The sequence below is a fragment of the Gobius niger genome (genome assembly GCF_951799975.1).
Source record: "Gobius niger genome assembly, chromosome: 3".
NCBI classification, from domain to species: domain Eukaryota; kingdom Metazoa; phylum Chordata; class Actinopteri; order Gobiiformes; family Gobiidae; genus Gobius; species Gobius niger.
This window is the reverse complement of record NC_136854.1, coordinates 45,297,022-45,320,121: the sequence shown is the minus strand read 5'-3', so window position 1 is coordinate 45,320,121 and position 23,100 is coordinate 45,297,022. Positions and strand designations below refer to the sequence as shown.

At 49.7% G+C, this 23,100-nt stretch overlaps 1 protein-coding gene across 1 annotated transcript in view; it reads left to right on the top strand.

The window, feature by feature from the left end:
* Nucleotides 1-1,671: 1,671 nt before the first annotated feature.
* Nucleotides 1,672-23,100, top strand: part of cacna1ab (calcium channel, voltage-dependent, P/Q type, alpha 1A subunit, b) — a 217,067-nt gene continuing 195,638 nt past the window's right edge. The window contains exon 1 of the mRNA XM_079553243.1: nt 1,672-2,100. Coding sequence (XP_079409369.1) covers nt 1,817-2,100 — 284 coding nt within the window. The 5' untranslated portion in view covers nt 1,672-1,816. The remainder of the gene's footprint in view (nt 2,101-23,100) is intronic.

The window sequence follows — 23,100 nt, the reverse complement described above, 5'->3', positions numbered from 1 at the left end:
AGGGAGAGAGAGAGAAGGGGGGAAGAAGAGTAAGTGAGAGAAGGAGAAAATTAAATGGGAAAAGAGGGATAGGCAAAGAAGGGGAGAGAGAAGAGAGAGAGAGGGGGTGCATGAGGAGGGAAAGAGGGGCTGAGGGAGACAGAGAAAGGGAGCGAATGAGAGAGGGAGAAAAGTAAAGAGAGAGAGAGAAAGAGAGAGTTGAGGGAGGGAGGGAGAGAGAGAGAAAGAGGAAGGGAGGGGGGAGCGTCGTCGTCGTGCGCTGCAAGGCTTGGCCGCTCGGATCGTTCCCACGGCGCGCTCTCCGCTCTCTCTTCTCACCCCCTCATCCATCCGACCCTGGACACGGCGGGCACCAGGGGGGGCCCAGTGAGGACACCCAGTGAGGACACCCAGTGAGGCCGCCCGGGGGGAGAGCGCTGCTGCAGGGGCGCACATACCCCTCCAAAACAACCACAACAGCAGCAACAAACAAACCCCGGATTACAGATGTTTTCCACTGATGGACCCGCGCTCTCCACCTGACGCGTCTCCTTCTCTCCCCCCTGCGCGCGCGGGGGAGGGGGCCCGCGGCCGCGCTGTCCATTTGCGAGATTGAAAAACTGGTGGTGTTTTCCGCGAGGCTGTATCTCCAAGTGCGCGCGATCAACGCCCAAAATCTGCGCGCGCGGGAGGAGGGAGAGAGAGGAAGAAGAGGAGGAGGAGGAGGAAGAGAGGGAGGAGGAGGAGGAGGAGGAGGAAGAAGAGAGGGAGGAGGAGGAGGAGGAGGAGGAGGGATGCCGCACCGTCCATCACTAAATATCAACAAATGTCACCGCGTGCGGATTTTGGGGAAGCCCCCTTCTTCGTCGTGGCGCCTCGTGAGCGGAAAGGAGCGCGCGAGGAGGGAAGGAGGAGAGGAAGAGGAGTGAGGGGCACGCGCGTCCACGGCAGCGGCACACACTGCGGATATACGGCACAAGACGAGCGGCGAAAGATGAATTATTAAACATTTCCAACTCGTACATTTTTTCCTCCCCCCCCCCTCTCTCTCTCTCTCTCTCTCTCTCTCTCTTCGCCTTTTTCTCTTTTCCTCCTTTCGGTTTTTTTTTTTTTTTTTTTTTTTTCGTTTTCGCTATTTTTATCCGGCTCCGGAGCGAAGCCCGGGCCGAGGGAGGGGTGAGGGAGAACTGCGGCTGTGTGGCTTGAAGAAGAAGAAGGAGAAGAAGAAGGAGAGGAGGAGAGGGGGGAAAGACGCAGTGGAGGGAAGCGCGATGTGTCTCTACGGTGCGCCGAGCTTTTCCGCGGACATCTGACACGCGACCGCCGGGGCCTCTTTTTCCCGTTTCTCTCTCCGAGCGCGGCCCTTTTTTTTTTTTTCTCTCTCGCTCCTCCGGGTTCCGAGCGCGTCAAGGAAAGAAGACACAACCCTTCCTCCCCCCGCGCCGCCTCTCCGTGGCTCTCCGTGGACACCCGACACCCAAGAACAGCCACTTTCCTGATCTTTTCCTCCCCCCCGAAAATCGACTCCGAAGCAGAATCGTTATGAACAGGTTCACAACTGAGATTTTTTTTCGGTTCAGTCGAGCGACCGATTGAATCGAGTGTTCGGGTTTGAGGGACACAGCGGAGGAGCCTTTCCCCCCGTCCCTGACTCCCCCGGTTTGTAATTCCACCCCCCCCCACTCCCCTGAAGGCGGATGGAGCTGGAGTAGTAGGCGCCGAAGGGGGGGACGCACAGAGACACGCGAGCGCGACGGAGGACAGGGGGGCCCGGATCGGGGGGCATGTTGAGGGGGCGCTCGCGAGGCCCGGCTCCTGACCTCTCGGTGTTTGCAGAATGGCCCGTTTCGGCGACGAGGTGCCCAGGGCGGGACAGGCGGCGGGACAGGGCGGCGGAGGAGGAGGAGGACAGGGGGGCCCCAACCGCGGCGGCAGCAGGCAGGGAGGACCCCCGGGGGCGCCGCGCGTGTACAAGCAGTCGATGGCCCAGCGCGCGAGGACCATGGCGCTGTACAACCCCATCCCCGTGCGCCAGAGCTGCCTCACCGTCAACCGCTCGCTCTTCCTCTTCAGCGAGGACAACTTCGTGAGGAAGTACGCCAAGAAGATCACGGAGTGGCCATATCCTTTCAGAGCGACAGAAGGTGTGGAGAGAGGGGGGTCCCGGCGGGAGAGCAGGTACACCGGGGTTCAGGTGGGGGCACTGTGTGGGGGGAGAGCCTGAGGTGTGGCCTGGCTGTGCTGGGATGGATGGACGGAGGAGTGTGTGTTTTTGGGGGGAAATGTAGCTGGATTTTTCACAGTTTAAGGTCTGAAAATGGTCTCTCCTCGAATGGCTTCTACGGTTCTGGCTCCGGCTGAATCCTGGACCGACGGGGGCCTGGCTGTTTCAGTGCTTACCTTTCCCATTTGAATCTGAGAAACGTCCTTTCTGCTTCAGGAATGTGCTGTGGACAAGATGATTTAGTCCCGGTTTGATCCAGGAGAAGCTTTGGTTTGTGTTGCTCTAAGACAGAACCAGCGGTCACGGTTTTCATGTCGTGTCCTGGTTAAAGGGATTTTTCCGGATTTTTGACATAGGGCCTCATTTCCTAGTTATCCAGAGTGTTGTGGATTTCTGGAGATGCAGTTCTTATATTTGAAGAGTTTCGTTTCGCTAGGCTAGTGCATTTCTATGGTATCGGCTAGCCTGCATTAAAAACAGTCTGACCCACAGAGCACCTGAGACTTATAACGCCAGACTAACCATATGTGTCCATAGAATCATTTAGGAGCACATAATGATCGCATTATGAGGGACTATTTTCTCGCAGATCACTCCGCCGCTGCGTAGCTTATAAAACCACGAAGCTGATGCTGCTCAAATATAACTTCTTTTAAATGCAAAATGGTTAAAATGACTCTTCACACTGTTTTTAAGGCAGGCTAGGTGATATCGTAGAAATGTGCTAGCCTAGCGTTAGCCTAGCGCCACGAAACTCTTCAAATATAAGAACTGCATCTCCAGAAATCAACAACTCTGGATAACTAGGAAATGAGGCCCTATGTCAAAAGTCCTGAAATGTTCCTTTAAGATGTGCTTGGATCTTTTTAACAAAATGTTGGAGTGTTTTGGTGAAATGTATTTGGCCTTTTCACAGTTTGAAAATGTCTTTAGTCCAAAAATGATCCTCTCCATCTCTGCACAACCTCCTTTGGCTTCTACCATCTAGGTCCAGCTGAATCCAGGACTGATGAGGCCCTGTAGTTCCTGTAGTTCCTGTAGTTCTTGTAGTTCCTGTAGTTCCTGTAGTTCTTGCTTTAGTCCAGTTTCTCTCGTCTCAGGCCTGGTTTGATCTCGGACTGGAGCTTATTGTTTCGTGCTGCGCTGATCCTGTACCAAAGGGGCCTCACAGCTGTGCAGTTTGAGATTCACTTTTTATTGTCATGTAGTGGTGGAGATGTGCTCGGATCTTGCATTTATTTCAATTTTGCCGTCGAAGATCAGGAAGTAGACTTTGCTTTTTCCTTTTTTTAACAAATATTGGGTGTTTTGTTGAAATATATCGGTCTTTTTCACAGTTTAAGAATGTCTTCAGTCCAGAAAATGATCTTTTCCAGCTCGGTGAAGTCTTGGATTGATGGAGGTCTGTCGTTTGCTCTCAGAGGTTTTCAAACAGCAACTGCAGACGTTTGTTTCATTTAAATAAGAGAGAAGATAATGTTTGGTGTTGGGCAGGGCTGAACGATACGGACAGAATTTCATATCTCGATATCGATATGATGCGATATAACTATGGGTTAGGAGAAAACCAGAAAAATAAAAACATAATCCAAAATAGGGCTATGAATGATATATCGTATCGTATCCAGATATCTGGCATGAATTTTGAGATATTAAATCGTGTCCATATCGTTCAGCCGTAGTACCAAAGAGTGCAGTTTTATTGATGAAGATCTACATCGTTTATATCTTGCTTTTTCAATATTAATATCTTGAATGTTCATATCTCGATATCGATTTATCTTTCAGCCCTAGTGTTGGACGTGGTTTATTCCTGGTTTAGACACAACGTCTTTAGGTCCTTGTTCGTCGGGCTGTGCGATATATTGCATATAACATATCGGTATCGCAAGAAGCCACGAGAACAATATAAGCTTTTACATTATTTTTTTTACAAACAAACAATGCTCTGAACTTATAAATGTCCAAAGGTCTGTTTCAGTTGGAATTGTCTTATTTCGCTCCATCTGAGCCACGTTTTGGAGCCGGTTTTGTCTCGTTTTGACTCGGTTTCGGTGCCGCAGACGGGTTTGTGGAGTCGATGTGTTTTGGTGAAATGTTCACAGTTCGAAAGCATCTTTAGGTCCACACATGTGATTGGCGTGTGCGGTGATCTGGTTCCAGCTGAACCCTGAGGCCTGCAGTTTGCCAACACTGCTCCTCAAACAGCAACATCAGACTTTACTCCAGAGATGACGAATGCTTTAAGACAGGGTTTAGTCCCAGTTCAGTCGACTTCAGGCCCAGTGTAGACGAGCTGTGCAGCACATCAGGTGATAATGTCGGTATAAATGCCCTAAAGGTCAGTTATATTTGTAATTGTCCTCATTTAGTTATATTTTAGCCACGTTTTGGTGCTTATTTAGAGGAAGTTGGTGAAATCTGGCTTAAGGTCTGACAAGTGTCGACTCTAGCTTATCTTCTCATTATACATCATTCATGTTTGTTGATATTAGAGGAAAATATAGAAAATACAGAATTGCAAAAGGAAAATAAAACTTGGAAATGTTCCCACCCAGTACCCGTTTGCAGTCACCGACCAACAGGATTACATTTACACAAGAGGAAGCTTTGAATTCACTCATTCAGTCTCTACATCGTGTTCCTTATATTAAATTTACATCGTTACAGCTTGAAGATTTGTAAGAATAATACTGTGCATTTATTATCAGCCGTCTGGGGTTCACTAAGTATAAGTAGCAACACATTATCCTTAAAGGAACAGGCCACCGTTTACTGAGATATGTTCTTACCTGAGCTTAGACGAGTTGATCCGTACCTGTTCTAACATCGCCCCCGTTTGGAGCCATAGGAATATACTGGGAGAGGCCAAACGCTAACAGCATCTTTGTTTGTTTTGTCTGAGCACACGCACAAAGACCAGACAGGTACACATCAACTCGTCTAAGCTCAGGGAAGAACATATCTCAGTAAACGGTGGCCTGTTCCTTTAAGAAGCTTTTTAAATATGTTAGAACGATCAGTCTCATTCCAGATCTCAGGGCCTCTACAGCAGGGCCAGGCAACGTCAGGCCCGGGGGTCAAATCCGGCCCTCCAGCATCGGACCTTTGGCCCTCAAGATGATTTTGAGGAATATTATTATACAAACCAGAGGCACAGAGTTTAACCTTCACCAAGCACATTTTCTCCAGTTCAGTTTCCCCAAAGCTTCTCAACTGGAGCTACAGCCGACAGGTGTAAGACCCACAAAACTGATTTAGGAGTTTTGATCCACTTTCTTGCGTTTTTGTCGCTCTTTCGATTTTTTTTGTAAGAAGTCTGTGTAGGACTGTGTCAGTCGTACAGGAGTTCTCCATCTTCATTGAAGGTCTTAGAGTCGTCTTCTGTACGAGACTCCAGCTGAGTACAGAAGACGACTCTAGAAGCTTTTTAGATTTGGGTCAAACTGGAGAGAAGGCAAGGCAAGTTTATTTGTAGAGCACAATTCATACACAAGGCAATTCAAAGTGCTTCACAGTTGAAAACAAATAGAATCAATAAAAACATCAACATAAAATTAATCAATTACAGTAAAAGGCGAGAGTGCAGATCAAATACTTTCAGTGTCATATATGCTCGGGCAAAAAGAACTGTTTTCAGCCTGGATTTGAACATTGTCAGAGTTGAGGCCTGTCTCACATCCTCGTGAAGACTGTTCCAGATTTTAGCTGCATGAAACTGAAACCCAGCCTCACCGTGTTTAGTCCTGACTCTGGAACCACCAGGAGGCCCCTCCCTGAAGTTCTCAGGGCCCGAGATGGTTCATACGGCTCTAACATGTCAGATGGACTTTGAAAAGACTTGTACACGAGCAGAGCTGTTTTAAAGTCTATTCTCTGAGTGACAGGAAGCCAGTGCAGAGACCGGAGCACTGGACTAATATGGTCGTATTTCCTGGTTCTTGTCAGGACTCGAGCAGCAGCATTCTGGATGTTCTGGATGTTCTGCAGCTCTGACAGCTCGTTTAGAGAGGCCAGTGAGTAGCCGTTACAGTATCTAACCTGCTGGAGACAAATGCATGGATAAGTCTCTCTAAGTCTGGTTTTGACACTATTCCTCTGATCTTAGCAATGTTTTTTCAGATGGTAAAAAGCTGCTGATGTTATTGCTTTGATGTGGCTGTTTAGAATGTGTTGGGAATGTGTTGGGTTAAGGCAGGGGGTTAAGTACTGTAAAATATGAGAAATACTGTCAGTTACTTAGAGATTTCCAAACAGAACACGTAGTTTCGTCATGTGTTATGCACAGCACTGGCATGTGGAGAAAGTACTGCTTTACTTTAGGCCTTTGGTCTTTTTACACCGACCCCTGCTCTACCGGCTGCACTAAAGCTGCTCCACTTCAGACGGCGATTTTCTTCTTCTGTTTCTGGGAAGGAGCCGTCACTGTTCAGGAGCCAAAAACCTCCTTCTGAAGAATCTCCAGTTTTTCGAGATATGATTTTGTGATGCACGAACACTGTACCACTGGTCATTGTCCAGCCTCGTCGTGTAGCGCTTGGATCTTGCATTCATTTCCATTTTGCCTCAAAGATCAGGAAGTCGACATAGCTTTTTCATTGTTAACAAAATGTTGGAGTGTTTTGGTGAAATGCGTCTGCTTTTTCACAGATTGAGAGTGTCTTATGATCCTCTCTCTCTCCTTTGGCTTCTACCATCTCTAGTTCCAGCTGAATCCAGGACTGACGGAGGCCTGTTTGCTATTTCAGTGCTTCTCAACTCCTCACACCCAGTTTAGACTTGCTTTAGTCCAGTTTCTCTCGTCTTCAGCCCTGGTTTGATCTTGGACTGAAGCTCATTGTTGTTGTGCCGCACTGATCCTGTACCAAAGGGTCCTCACAGCTGTGCAGTTTGAGATCCAGGTCACTTTCCACTTTGCCGCTAACCGTTATTCTGCACAGATCGTATGGAGGTTGGTGTTGTTGTGTTTGGGGCGAATATATCCGGCTTTTTCACAGTTTGAGAGTGTCTTAAAGTCCAAACACAGTCCGATAGTGTGAAGTCATCGTGTGCACGTGACTGACGCCTGTACGATGAACAAGCTCTGAAGAGGAAGAGCTCTTTAGGGCAGCGGCTCTCGAACTTCTGACTCCAAGCACCACCAGGCCAAGGTCAAGACTAGACCAGATCTAAATGGGACTAAACCGTGGTGTAAATCATGGTTTATCCCCCGTTTGGATTGACTTTAAACTCTTCTTAGGCCGGTTTGAGTCTAGCTTTCATCATTAGGGACTGAGAAGGTCAGAGTAGCAGCATTTTCACATGTCCAGGTTTATAGAAAGACTCATCGTTTGGCGTTTTCTTGTCCCATACTTGTCCTCATTGGGGGGTCTTTCTTTCGTCTCCCCCTGGTGTCTCTGGCCAGAAAACCAGGATTGCAACTTTGCTTGCACCGGGTCGGAGTCACCAATACACACTAATGGAATCACGAAGAAGAAGCTAGCATGCTAACTGCGGGCTAGCTTCACTTTAAACAGTGTTTACAGCCAGGTTTGAGTGAAAAAAAAAGATCTCCATTGTGTAACTGGATGAACAATTGGATGAACAATATCCCTCTGTGTAGGATTTACTCTCACGGACGATTAATGAGTAAAAAACACAACATGCTACGACCCCTGCAGTGGCGCTTACGGCCTCTAGGGGCAACAAAAAGGCGCCTTTATTCCAGCTGTTTGAAGTCAGCTGTTCTAAAGAGTAAAAGCACGAGAACGATTCCTTCAGCAACGATGAGGAGGATCATGCAACAGTTTTCTGACATTTTCTTTAGCTCGAAATTCCCTTTGAAAGTCTGAGTTTGAGCTACTCTGGCTCTAAAGGAAGTGCATATTTAGTTTGTCGACACTGTTGTGCCGTCACTCGCTCCTGATTCGTCCACATGTGTCACGTGATGAAATCTTCCCCTTTTCGAGATGATCAGTGCGAGATCGTCGGGTCATACAGATGTGCGAGCGTGAAACAGGGACGACCAGCTTCATGAATCGTGTAATAGAGAAAAGAAAGATGAAAGACATAACACCAGGCATTTAAGATTGAAATCATGAAACCAAAACAACCACGGGTTCAAAGCGACTGAATGACAGGAGTGATGTAGCTCCAGAACGCTCCTGAACGTCTACACACCCCACACACTTTCCCATATTTGTCATGTTTCAGCCTCATTCCAACATGGATTAGATTCATGTTTTCCCTCATCAGTCTCCACACAGCCGGCTGCCCTGTCATGACTCTGATGGTAGAGATGGTTCTCCCGTTTCCTCAGAATAACTGGAGCTCTGTCAGAGTGAGCGTCTCCTCCCTGACCGAGGCTCTTCTCCCCTGGGTGCTCAGTTTGGACGGGCCCAGCTCCAGGAAGAGTCCTGGTGGTTCTGAACTTACGAATAATGGATGTGACTTTGCTCTTCGGGACCTTCCACCAGATCTGAGCCTCGATACAAACCCGTCTGAGTCTACAGACCTTTGACTTCAGGGTTTAGTTTCTGCTCTGGCGTCTCTGTCCACTGTGCGACCTCATAGAGACGTGTCCAAATCAAGTCCAGTCCGTTTAGTTTAGCACAGGTGGACTCTGGTCAGTTTGTAGAAACATCTCAAGGACGATCAGTGAAAACAGGAGCCTCCTGAGCTCTGAGAGTCAGAGCAGTGTGAATACTTTTGTTAAGCGTGAGATGGACAGACGGATCGGTGCGGCGTCAGCAGTGATGCGGTCGCTGTATCGGTCTGTCGTGGTGAAGAGGGAGCTGAGTCGACCCCGCCCTCACCTATGGTCATGTGATCCTCACCTATGGTCATGTGATCCTCACCTATGGTCATGTGATCCTCACCTATGGTCATGTGACCCTCACCTATGGTCATGTGACCCTCACCTATGGTCATGTGATCCTCACCTATGGTCATGTGATCCTCACCTATGGTCATGTGACCCTCACCTATGGTCATGTGATCCTCACCTATGGTCATGTGACCCTCACCTATGGTCATGTGATCCTCACCTATGGTCATGTGATCCTCACCTATGGTCATGTGATCCTCACCTATGGTCATGTGACCCTCACCTATGGTCATGTGACCCTCACCTATGGTCATGTGATCCTCACCTATGGTCATGTGATCCTCACCTATGGTCATGTGATCCTCACCTATGGTCATGTGATCCTCACCTATGGTCATGTGACCCTCACCTATGGTCATGTGATCCTCACCTATGGTCATGTGATCCTCACCTGTGGTCATGTGATCCTCACCTATGGTCATGTGATCCTCACCTATGGTCATGTGAACCTCACCTATGGTCATGTGATCCTCACCTATGGTCATGTGATCCTCACCTGTGGTCATGAGATTTGGGTCATGACTGAAAGGACGAGATCGCGAATACAAGCGGCCGAGATGAGTTTCCTTCGCAGGGTGGCTGGGGGTGAGGAGCTCAGTTACCCGGGAGGAGCTCGGAGTAGAGTCGCTGCTCCTTCACAGCTGAGGTGGCTCGGGCATCTGTTCCGGATGCCTCCTGGTCGCCTCCCGCGGGAGGTGTTCCAGGCATGTCCTAGTGGGACAAGGCCTCGTGGACCCAGGACACGCTGGTGGGACTATGTCTCCGAGCTGGCCTGGTGTGGCCTCGGGGTCAGAACAGCTGGAGGAGGTGTGGCCTCGGGGTCAGAACAGCTGGAGGAGGTGTGGCCTCGGGGTCAGAACAGCTGGAGGAGGTGTGGCCTCGGGGTCAGAACAGCTGGAGGAGGTGTGGCCTCGGGGTCAGAACAGCTGGAGGAGGTGTGGCCTCGGGGTCAGAACAGCTGGAGGAGGTGTGGCCTCAGGGTCAGAACAGCTGGAGGAGGTGTGGCCTCAGGGTCAGAACAGCTGGAGGAGGTGTGGCCTCAGGGTCAGAACAGCTGGAGGAGGTGTGGCCTCAGGGTCAGAACAGCTGGAGGAGGTGTCTGGGGAGAGAGAAGTCTGGGCACCTCTGCTGAGACGCTGCCTGGGGGGCACGGTGGCTCAGTGGTTAGTGCTCTCGCTTCACAGCTAGAAGGCCCGGGTTCGAGTCCCACCTGGACGGGCCTTTCTGTGCGGAGTGCGGGTTCTCCGGTTTCCCCTACCACTAAAAACATGCACAATAGGCCAGGAGGAGTGATGTGTGTGAGTGGATGTCTGGTGGTGTCAGAGGGTCCGTTGGCGCAGACGTGTGCAGTCGTGACAGCACTTCTGTCAGTCTCCCCCAGGGGGCGCTGAAGCTACAAACGTAGTTTACACCGAGTGTGGAGTGAATGTATAAGTGTCTCATGTAAAAGCTTTGTGACCGTGACGCTCTATCAGACGCTTTATAAATAAAGCTGTTAGTCTTGTTCTCTGTGGCCCCGGATAAAGCGGAAGGAAATGGATGGACATTTGTTAAACATTTCACTTCGTCATTATGAGTGAATTTGATCAATGTAGGAAAGAGGCTGTAACGAAGCTAAAGGTGTGGGCGAGTGTCGACTGTCACCGTGTTTAAATCAACAGAGGAAACAGAGCTGGATAAAGTCGGCACTAATGCCGTGTGTCGGGCAGTAAAGTGAAACTTTCTGTTTGATACAAATGACGTTACAGAAAAATTAGCGTAAACATAAAAAAACTGTTCTGGCTAAAAATCCACAGTACCTTTTCTAAAACACTAGGACGCAGAGAGAAACTGCTCAGGCTCGTTTGTGACCACGATTCATTCAGAAGACAAATGGAAGGAGTTGTTATTTGGGGATAATTCAGTGTTTGGTGTCCACGTGTATCAGGAAAGGCTGTGACCGAGATGACGCTGTAATCCAAATATGGGCATTTCCTTTCCTAAAGACGGCTGTACATTGTCCCTGATCCACAGCTCCAGCCTCCATGTTCTCTTCCTCTTCACCTGCAGCGTCTCGCCTTCAGGTCAGCGCTCCTTCATCCCCGTCGCTCGGGCTGTTCAGGACGTCGGTCTCGAGTTCTTGGCCCGGGCTGTGGCCGTGTGTGTGTGAAGAGCGCGTTTCTGCTGAGCTCAGCGTTTCGCGCCGCACAGGAAGTGACTGGGCCGCGGTAATTGCCAGGGCCAAATATGGGCATGTGTCCGGAGCCGCGGGAGGGAGAGCGAGCGGCGATTATCCGGCAGGAGCAGAAGAGGAGAGCTGGGAGTCGCTCATCCGGCAGGAGCAGGAGAGGAGAGCTGGGAGTCGCTCATCCGGCAGGAGCAGGAGAGGAGAGCTGGGAGTCGCTCATCCGGCAGGAGCAGGAGAGGAGAGCTGGGAGTCGCTCATAGGACCGGCTCAGCTCACGGACTCACGTCGTCACGGGTGAAGATCAGGAGAGAGAACGTTTCAGTCAGTTTGAAACGTGAGCAGATAATCATGTTTTAAAGGACCTGGATTAACCTCTCAACTCACGCCTCATCTCGACTGTAGCTCACAGGCCAGAGTAGAGCATCAATTTGAAAGCTAAGACCCACAAATCTGACTTTTTTTATTGCATTGTCGCTGCGTTTATTAGGCATTTTTGTCTCTTTTCTGTGTTTTTTGTTGCGAGTCCTTTGAATAATCTCCAGGAGCCGTGAGGTGTTTTTCCTCCTCATGATCAGCTGCATCGAGAGGCTGTGAGTGTGAGGCGTTCAAGGGCTGCAGGGAAAAGCTCCGCGCTGTAACATTAGCTCTAAATGGAAGAATCTTGTTCTAAATACATCCCTCAAAGAGAGGCTCACATGAAAGCTGCAGTTTAGCAAATAATACTTATTTCTGCTGATAAATGAGCAGCGTGTGTGTGTGGTGTGAAGGGAGGGGCTTAGGTGAGGGGGAGGAGCTTATGTGAGGGGGGGGGGGGGGCTCAGGTGAGGGGGAGGAGCTTAGGTGAGGGGGGGGGGGTTTCAGAGCAGGGTTCACTAAGTCAGTGCCTGAACAAAAAAACACGCACATTAGGGCTGAACGATTAATCGCATTTGCGATTTTATCGCGATATTGCACAACGTGATTTCGAAATCGCACAGACACGCGATTTTGGCCCAATGCAGCTGATGCAGCTGATGCCGCGGCCCAGAGAAGTGTAGCGGCGAGAGACGCCACAGACGTCCGGCTCCACCGCGTGCTTTTGTTTACTTCTGTCTACTTAAGGTGCGCGTAGGTCGTGGATGTGAAAATATCAGCGCTTATAAAGCAGCCACAGCTCAGGACTATTGCTGTTTCCTCCGTTAGCATCGCGTTAGCTGCAGCGCTCAGGACTATTGCTGTTTCCTCCGTTAGCATCGCGTTAGCTGCAGCGCTCAGGACTATTGCTGTTTCCTCCGTTAGCATCGCGTTAGCTGCTGATGTTCAGAGTTCTTTGTGACTCACTTTTCAAGACTTATGTTTGGGAATGTTTTGGATAAAGATAAGAACTTTTCTCACAACCAGTGACTAAAACACAAGAGCAAATAGCAAGACATTATTTGGGCTATTTACAAAAAAAATAATTCAATATAAGCTTATTGGAAATGATGAGGCTAAATGACTGTGGACTATTTGGAATTATCTTCATGTGATTATAAAGGACTTAAGAGTGAGTAACACTTTATTAAATCAGTAGTAAATATTTAATTGTATTGCAACAAAAAGTTATTCGCGGAAAATCGCAATAAAATTGAAATCGCAATATTGATTTTTGGCTAAATCGTTCAGCCCTAACGCACATCCAGTCTGAACTAGTGCAGGATCAAAAGGGAAACATAAGAATGAGAAAAAAGTATCAAAATAGTGTTTATTATAAAGTATATTATTGAATCTTACGTTTCTCGTTCACTAAGTAAGTGCTTTGTCATTGTACAACGGAATAGTGTCAGGTCAGGACTTAAGTGTCGTCTTCTTTACTCTGATACATGTTTATCTGATTATCATATTTACACTTTAATCTGAACAAATCTGTAAACATTACATTTTGTCACATTTTAATTGGGTTCTGAACGTTTCATCTGCAGAAATGTGTGATTTTTCTGAGTAGTTCAGTCACTGATCGCTGAGAGTGGATCGAAGAGGCAGAGGCGCGTTTACTTTTGTTTGTGGAAACTTAAACCCTTAAAGTGTGAAAACGCCCTCTGTGACCTGAGGATAATCCTGTAACGAGACTTTCACGCCGCGGTCACTCGGCCTCCGCGGACTCTTCGTCAGCGGAGACTGTTTCAATGTTTCCAATCCGTGTCCAAAGTCAGAAATCACGAGAAATCGACCTTTTACCATGTTTCAAAGTTACTCTCTCGTCCAGAACAGGCCTGGAGTTTTGTTTCCAGCCGCTCGTTCAGCTGGTTTTCTCCCGTAGCATCTTAGATTTAACGTCAGAGCGAAAAAAAGACCAAACTCTCCCTTTACGATGTTTATTTGTTTCCAGGAAGTGACTCCAACACGTCTGAGTCGCTCTCTGGTCTTTCCCGCGCTTATTCATTCACAAATACTGACATGTTTGGTATCCACGTGTAGCACGAAAGGCTGTGACCGAGATGACGCTGGAATCCAAATATGGTCATTTCCTCTGTGAGAGAGAAATATACCTCAGGTCCAGCTTTCTCCAAATGAGGTCATCGTCCCAGTCGCTCCACAAGACTCCACACTTTACTGGCTTTTGTAACGTCTAATTCCTGCTTGATTTATTGAGCTTTGAACCCAGAACATAAGGAGAAATTATTATTATATATTATATCTTATTATAAACTAGCTTATTCAAAAACTAAACAAGATCCAAAATCCCTCTGAACAAATCTTTGTGTCTAATACCATTAAAGAAGATGAGCAAACCTTCTGTTGGTCTGTAAATTCAGTAAATTAGAATAACTGCCTTGTATAAAATGTCTCTCTCAAAATGGCTGTAGTGAATGTCTTGAAATAGGCCTCTGTCTCTTTAAGAACCTCTGAGCCTTTAGACACGCCCCCTCCACACGCTGTCTGTGGCATCAGTGGGGAGGGGGTTCTGCTGAGGAGCAGTGGTTGGTTACTCGGCTGGTGACCAAAGCTCGGAGGCGTCTCCAGGAGGTGGGGGCGTTCCTAGGAGGACTCAGGCAAACCTATCCCTAAAATGGCCGCCATCAGAGTTTTTACAGATGACTCAGAAATACGTGAATGTGCCAAGGCAACACTTCAGCCATGTTTTAATGAGGGAGTGACTGAATAACAGGATGGGAAGCTTTTTTTGCAACTAGACACTTTAATACACCTTATGTGTGATGTTGTAGCTCTGTGACAGAAGTGAAATAAAAACTAATATAGACTTGTGAAAAGTCAAGATCTGGACGTTTCATGTATTATTGCGTTTCTTTTTTTTATTAGTCCGAGGGGGCGTGGTGTTAGTCTGAGGGGGCGTGTGCTAGTCCGAGGGGGCGTGTGTTAGTCCGAGGGGGCGTGTGTTAGTCTGAGGGGGTGTGGTGTTAGTCTGAGGGGGCGTGTGCTAGTCCGAGGGGGCGTGTGTTAGTCCGAGGGGGCGTGGTGTTAGTCTGAGGGGGCGTGTGTTAGTCTGAGGGGGCGTGTGTTAGTCCGAGGGGGCGTGGTGTTAGTCTGAGGGGGCGTGTGTTAGTCCGAGGGGGCGTGGTGTTAGTCTGAGGGGGCGTGGTGTTAGTCTGAGGGGGCGTGGTGTTAGTCTGAGGGGGCGTGGTGTTAGTCTGAGGGGGCGTGGTGTTAGTCTGAGTTTTTAAATGGTTAAAATCGGCCCAAGGACGACTGAGAAACATCCTGTTAAAGTCTTCAATCCAGAACCAGGCTGTTTAAATGCACACGCCATAAAAAGAGATCGAGAACATGAGACAATGTTGTTGAAAACTGACTTGAAACAGAGATATTTATGTCTGTCCAGAGAGGAGAGAGGATGAGGGATGAGAGGATGAGCGACGGGGGGGTTGGGGGCTGGGGGTTTGTGAGGGTTTGGTTTGGCAGAGACGAGGTGCAGCAGTTGGAACGTTTACGCTCCACTGTGCATTCATCGCAGTCGCACACGGAGCCGCCATCAGGCCAAAACACGCTCACAAAACCAGTCCGTTCACTGGAGACTTTCATTTATCGGAGGCTTTAGTGTTTTCTGTCCGGATGAGGACGTTATTGAAGAGGTCACTGATGTAAATGTAAAGAATGTAATGCAAGTTTTCTATTGAATTATGGTTCTGTTGCAAAAATGTGTCGATATCACACAATTACGATCATGAGGCAACACAAGAACCTTCCCCCACTTCATTTATTCATCCCACAGTCTAGAAATGCTCATAAATCAGACATTTGATATTTCAGTCATAAATATAATTTTATTTCAGTGAAGCAGCAATTTTAATGAGGAAATGTTGAATTTTTAAGCTGCTGACAGGAAGTGACATAAGCAGAGGCAAAGTTTCAGAACGTTTTGACTCATTTCCCATTGACATAACACGGTCGGCACGGCAACTGTTTTGTTTTCCTGTATCTAAATGATGTCACTTCCTGTCGGTGTCCAATAAGGAAGTGAAGAAATAAACATCACGCAAAGATCAAACTACAGAAAGCTGAGAACGGTCTTTAGCAGAATCTTAAACATACTTGTGTCATATTTGTGCTTGTTTATTTGGTCGGGACAGTGTGTGTTAAAGGGACGGAGTTTAAAACTGTTTAAACTATTGTACATGTTTTTAGTGGTGGGGGAAACCGGAGAACCCGGAGGAAACCTACACAGACACGGGGAGAACATGCAAACTGGGGGAATGGGAATCGAACCCAGGACATTCTAGCTGTGAAGCACGAGCGCTAACTGCTGCGCCACCGCCCGACAGCCTCGCGTCATGAAAGGGGGCGTGGCCTCACCAAGGAAATAGAATATTTTGGGAAACACAGTTTTTCACTCTTTTATTCATCACATACAAATAAAGTCAAGTCTAAATCAGGTCCATGTGGAAGTTTATTCAGTAGAAGCAAGAAAACGGCAGTTGTAGCTAGTGCTAGCTAGCGTTAGCATTAGCATGATCCGTTATTTATGTATTTCTGGGCTGTTGAACCACTTTGCTTCTCTCCATGTCTTTGTATCTTTATTTAGTAGAAACTATTTTCATAATTCAGCGTTTGTTAAAGCAGTTTTTGAATAATTAGAGAAAGTTTAGATTTGTGTTGTTTTCCCCTTTAACTGTTTTCAAACATGACCATATATGGGCGATTCCATGCACATCTATTGGTGCGTTCCTGGCAACTGGTAAATTTCTCACTTGGAGAAACGCCTCGGAGCCGCTCGAGCTGGTCATTACAACTCGGAAACTCGGAAACCTGAAAACTGCCACGAGTTCGTATACGAGATGAAGACCGTGATGGCGCCCCCCGGTGGAGGAGCCGCTAATGTTAAAACTGTAACAAAACCACGGCATCAGTGACGTGAACGTTGCTTTAGTCACAGCTTCAACACAACGTTATCTCACATGTTTGTGATTAGATCTGGTTTGAAGAAACGTTCATTTAACGTTAGCATCGTGTGAGCTAACGGTTGTAGCATTAGCCGTTTGTTTACATACGACTTCAATCACCTGGAACGCACCACATGCACTGTCTCCCATAAAGGAAATGACCATATTTGGATTACAGCGTCATCTCAGTCACAGCCTTTCCTGCTACACGTGGATACCAAACATGTCAGGATTTGTGAATGAATAAGTGGAGGAGGTGTGGCCTCGGGGTCAGAACAGCTGGAGGAGGTGTGGCCTCGGGGTCAGAACAGCTGGAGGAGGTGTGGCCTCGGGGTCAGAACAGCTGGAGGAGGTGTGAGTCTGGGTGTCTCTGCTGAGGCTGCTGGATGGATGGAATAAGTGTAATGTTGTAGTTACTTCCTGGAAATCTCTGGTTTGCTATAGCAACAAAAAGTGATAAAATAAACAATGTAAAAACGGGGTTTAAAGCCCAATGCTAACCCTGCTAACCCGCCCATAAGGAATACATAGGGCCGGCTAGTAGCTAACAGTAGCAACAAATTCACTCACCAACTCCGCTCAATATCACAACATCGACACACTCTCACGAATCAGCCCTGATGGTCGGCGCCTATAAGTTAACAATCAGTTGTACAATGTTGGACAGTTGTCATCGTGATCTGCGGGTAAACGAAAACTTTAAAACATACCGGCTTCAAACTTCCCCGAGGCTTAGCCACCGCACCTGTCAGCCATATTGGAACGCTGGATAATATAGAGCGCGATAGGAGTCACGTGAGCGGGTGACGCTACGCTCGCGAGACTAAACGTAGGGACAGCGCAGGTAATGTAAGGGAATGACATTAAAGGAAATATAACATATTTCCCACCCGTGTTACATAAGCGTAGTCTTTTTTAGATTCTGACATTAGGATTAAAGCATTAAGAGTGAAATCTGACTAACATTCAGCGTAAACATGCTCTTCAAATCCCCCTCCTCTGCAGAGAAGCATCGGCGTGTGTTCCCCTCTGTAGAGAAGCATTGGCGTGTGTTCCCCTCTGCAGAGAAGCATCGGCGTGTGTTCACCTCCTCTGTAGAGAAGCATTGGCGTGTGTTCACCTCCTCTGTAAAGAAGCATCGGCGTGTGTTCACCTCCTCTGTAGAGAAGCATCGGCGTGTGTTCCCCTCCTCTGTAAAGAAGCATCGGCGTGTGTTCCCCTCTGTAGAGAAGCATTGGCGTGTGTTCCCCTCTGTAGAGAAGCATTGGCGTGTGTTCCCCTCTGCAGAGAAGCATCGGCGTGTGTTCACCTCCTCTGTAGAGAAGCATTGGCGTGTGTTCACCTCCTCTGTAGAGAAGCATTGGCGTGTGTTCCCCTCTGCAGAGAAGCATCGGCGTGTGTTCACCTCCTCTGTAGAGAAGCATTGGCGTGTGTTCCCCTCCTCTGTAGAGAAGCATTGGCGTGTGTTCCCCTCCTCTGTAGAGAAGCACTGGCGTGTGTTCCCCTCCTCTGCAGAGAAGCATCGGCGTGTGTTCCCCTCCTCTGTAGAGAAGCACTGGCGTGTGTTCCCCTCTGTAGAGAAGCACTGGCGTGTGTTCCCCCTCCTCTGTAGAGAAGCATTGGCGTGTGTTCCCCCTCCTCTGTAGAGAAGCATTGGCGTGTGTTCCCCCTCCTCTGTAGAGATTGTACTGTAGCACTGGCGTGTGTTCCCCCTCCTCTGTAGAGAAGCATTGGCGTGTGTTCCCCCTCCTCTGTAGAGATTGTACTGTAGCATTGGCGTGTGTTCCCCTCCTCTGTAGAGATTGTACTGTAGCATTGGCGTGTGTTCCCCTCCTCTGTAGAGAAGCATTGGCGTGTGTTCCCCCTCCTCTGTAGAGAAGCACTGGCGTGTGTTCCGCTCCGGCCGTACTGTTTGCAAACACGACTGCGGTGAACGTGCCACCTCTGCTTTTCACCGGCGCTGGCGAGGGATCGAGTTTCACGTTTCTCTTTCAGCAGCGTCAGCTTCTGTAGTAGAGCTGGTTGTTGTGACACCGGAGCTGAAGTAAACACGTCCCTGGGGGGAAACGCGACGCCTTCACTGTCCTGCCGTCACCTCGGGCTCGGCTGGACGAGCCGGACCCTCTGCCGCCTCAGGCCAAACTTTACCTGCTCTACAGTTAGATAAACAAGTCAGGTTTTACAGTGAAGCGCGTTCTTTTGTCTGTGCACATTATAAGGTGAGACGCCGCTCCCTGGTCTTTCCCGCGCTTAGTCATTCACAAATACTCACATGTTTGGTATCCACGTGTAGCAGGAAAGGCTGTGACCGAGATGACCCTGTAATCCAAATATGGTCATTTCCTTTGTGGGAGAGGCAGCGGCTAAAGACGGGAGGAATATACTCCAGGTCCAGTTTTCTCTAAAGCCCCATTTCGACCGGACCAGACCGGACCGGCCCAGACCGGAGCGGTTTGAAGGTGTTTCCACAGCCTAAAGTGAACCACTCCGCTCCCAAAGGGGGGTCCAAACCGCTCCAGTCCCGGACCACTTCAGCCATGGGGTCTGGAGAGGTTTGCAAACTCGACCGGTTTGGGGGGAAAGGCGAGGGGGGAGGGGCTTGTCACCTCTCTGATTGGTCAGGCCAATAGTCAGCTTGCATATTCATAAGGCTCTATCATGACTGGTTCACAGAAAATGTATCCATTGTTTCCTTCTCTACTCAGTGATGGCCTGTGCCTGATTTTGATGTGAAATCATTCAATGAAATGATAGATTTTTCCTCATATTTATGTCAGTAAGACAGGCCCAAATGAGAGGAGCCTCAGATCTCCCTCTTTTATTTCAGAATTCACTGTCGAACTAAAAAGAATAGGTTTCCTCCTCATTTTTGTGATTGTTCTTTTTTCTCAGTAACTGTTCCTCTGCCCCCTAATGGCCACATGCAGCAGATACAAAGGTGTTTTGAAGCTCAGTGATATCAGGCTGTGGGTGTTTCCTGTCACATGCATATGAATGACCTTGGCCCCTCCCATAACGACCCAGACCACTTTACTCTAAAGACACTTGAACCCCCCCCCTAAATGAACCGGTCCGAACTGAACCGAACTGGTCTCGTGCTGAACCTCTAACCTCTTCTGTCCTCTTTGGCCATTATACAGGCCTGTGTAGCACCTCATTTGAAAGCTAAGACCCCCTGCGTTTTTGTTGCGTTTACGTCCTTGTTTTTCTTCTCATTTTTTGTGGCTGTTTTGGTGATTTTTGATTGGGCCAAACTGGAGGAAATGGGATCCGTTCAGGTGGGAGTTAAGAGGTTAAATGATACTGAGTGGCAAAATCAATGAATAGCAAAGCAGACTTGCCACTTGCTTCGCTGCTGTTGCCGTGGTGATATACTTTATGACCTCATAGCACAACATGAACCCACAGTTTGGATTTAGTTTGATCTTTTCCCCAAACCCTGTGATGTCATGGTGCTTCTGGGAGCTGTGATGTTTCAGGAGACGTTTGAGTCACTGATTCATTCACTTTTCTCTTTGTAAATTATTGATCAGAAACAGAGCGAGGACAGAGCGAGGAGGAGGCCGAGTGATTAGAGCAGGAAATTACATTCCAGGACACGTCGGACGGTTTGTGAATGGCTCTGATGAAAAATGACAGGAAGGCGGAGCTGTGATGTTACACCAGAGGACACGTTCTCGTTGGTAAAGTACGAGACAGAACGAGGTGACGCTGAGGCGGTTCTGTTGTAAGTGATCGAGATGCACCGATACTGACTTTACTTCCAAGACCAAGACTGGGGTTTGAGCGTCTGCCGTGTCCGAGATGAACCCATAGAGACACTTTAACCCCACCTGAGCCGAGCTCTCCAGCTCCACTTTAACCAAATCTAAAACGCAACAAAAGCACAACAAAGACGTGACAAAAACGCCTAAAAAGAGCAACAATAAAATGACGAAAAGCGATGAAAATACAAACAAAGATGCAACAGAAAAAAGTGATTCAAAAAAGAGACGACACTTTAGGGTCGACTCAGATCCGGGGCCGTTTCCCTCCTGATCCTCCTGATGTGAGATCGATCTGTCGGCCATTTTATGTCAAATATTCTTTACAATGACACGATCTTCATGAGATTAGATTCTATCATTTAGTTCATCGGTTTTTCTTTGCCCATAATCACCAAAAGTAGACTATTTTTCTAGCTTTTAGGATCAACCAATAACAGCTTTTGAAATGATCATCTCCTCACGAAGGAGTCGATTCCTTGAACCGAGTTCTCTGAGAGGAGTCAGTGTGCAGAGGGTCAGAGGAGCCCAGTGTGCTGAGGGTCAGAGGAGCCCAGTGTGCTGAGGAGCCCAGTGTGCTGAGGGTTAGAGGAGCCCAGTGTGCTGAGGAGCCCAGTGTGCTGAGGGCCAGAGGAGCCCAGTGTGCTGAGGAGCCCAGTGTGCTGAGGGCCAGAGGAGCCCAGTGTGCTGAGGAGCCCAGTGTGCTGAGGAGCCCAGTGTGCTGAGGGCCAGAGGAGCCCAGTGTGCTGAGGAGCCCAGTGTGCTGAGGGTTAGAGGAGCCCAGTGTGCTGAGGAGCCCAGTGTGCTGAGGGCCAGAGGAGCCCAGTGTGCTGAGGAGCCCAGTGTGCTGAGGGCCAGAGGAGCCCAGTGTGCTGAGGAGCCCAGTGTGCTGAGGAGCCCAGTGTGCTGAGGGCCAGAGGAGCCCAGTGTGCTGAGGGCCAGAGGAGCCCAGTGTGCTGAGGGCCAGAGGAGCCCAGTGTGCTGAGGGTTAGAGGAGCCCAGTGTGCTGAGGAGCCCAGTGTGCTGAGGGCCAGAGGAGCCCAGTGTGCTGAGGGCCAGAGGAGCCCAGTGTGCTGAGGGCCAGAGGAGCCCAGTGTGCTGAGGGTCAGAGGAGCCCAGTGTGCTGAGGGCCAGAGGAGCCCAGTGTGCTGAGGGCCAGAGGAGCCCAGTGTGCTGAGGGTCAGAGGAGCCCAGTGTGCTGAGGGTCAGAGGAGCCCAGTGTGCAGAGGAGCCCAGTGTGCTGAGGGCCAGAGGAGCCCAGTGTGCTGAGGAGCCCAGTGTGCTGAGGGTCAGAGGAGCCCAGTGTGCTGAGGGCCAGAGGAGCCCAGTGTGCTGAGGGCCAGAGGAGCCCAGTGTGCAGAGGGTCAGAGGAGCCCAGTGTGCTGAGGGCCAGAGGAGCCCAGTGTGCTGAGGAGCCCAGTGTGCTGAGGGTCAGAGGAGCCCAGTGTGCTGAGGGCCAGAGGAGCCCAGTGTGCTGAGGAGCCCAGTGTGCTGAGGAGCCCAGTGTGCTGAGGGTCAGAGGACCCCAGTGTGCTGAGGGTCAGAGGACCCCAGTGTGCTGAGGAGCCCAGTGTGCTGAGGAGCCCAGTGTGCAGAGGAGCCCAGTGTGCTGAGGGTCAGAGGACCCCAGTGTGCTGAGGAGCCCAGTGTGCAGAGGGTCAGAGGAGCCCAGTGTGCAGAGGAGCCCAGTGTGCTGAGGAGCCCAGTGTGCTGAGGAGCCCAGTGTGCTGAGGGTCAGAGGAGCCCAGTGTGCTGAGGAGCCCAGTGTGCTGAGGGTCAGAGGAGCCCAGTGTGCTGAGGGCCAGAGGAGCCCAGTGTGCTGAGGAGCCCAGTGTGCTGAGGGTCAGAGGACCCCAGTGTGCTGAGGGTCAGAGGACCCCAGTGTGCTGAGGAGCCCAGTGTGCTGAGGAGCCCAGTGTGCTGAGGGTCAGAGGACCCCAGTGTGCTGAGGAGCCCAGTGTGCTGAGGGTCAGAGGAGCCCAGTGTGCTGAGGGTCAGAGGAGCCCAGTGTGCTGAGGAGCCCAGTGTGCTGAGGAGCCCAGTGTGCTGAGGGTCAGAGGAGCCCAGTGTGCTGAGGGTCAGAGGAGCCCAGTGTGCTGAGGAGCCCAGTGTGCTGAGGAGCCCAGTGTGCTGAGGGTCAGAGGAGCCCAGTGTGCTGAGGGTCAGAGGAGCCCAGTGTGCTGAGGGTCAGAGGAGCCCAGTGTGCTGAGGAGCCCAGTGTGCAGAGGGTCAGAGGAGCCCAGTGTGCAGAGGGTCGGAGGAGCCCAGTGTGCAGAGGAGCCCAGTGTGCTGAGGGTCAGAGGAGCCCAGTGTGCTGAGGGTCAGAGGAGCCCAGTGTGCTGAGGGTCAGAGGAGCCCAGTGTGTTGAGGGCCAGAGGAGCCCAGTGTGCTGAGGAGCCCAGTGTGCAGAGGGTCAGAGGAGCCCAGTGTGCAGAGGAGCCCAGTGTGCTGAGGGTCAGAGGAGCCCAGTGTGCTGAGGGTCAGAGGAGCCCAGTGTGCTGAGGGTCAGAGGAGCCCAGTGTGCAGAGGGCCAGAGGAGCCCAGTGTGCTGAGGACCAGAGGAGCCCAGTGTGCTGAGGAGCCCAGTGTGCTGAGGGCCTGAGGAGCCCAGTGTGCTGAGGGCCAGAGGAGCCCAGTGTGCTGAGGAGCCCAGTGTGCTGAGGAGCCCAGTGTGCTGAGGGTCAGAGGAGCCCAGTGTGCTGAGGACCAGAGGAGCCCAGTGTGCTGAGGAGCCCAGTGTGTTG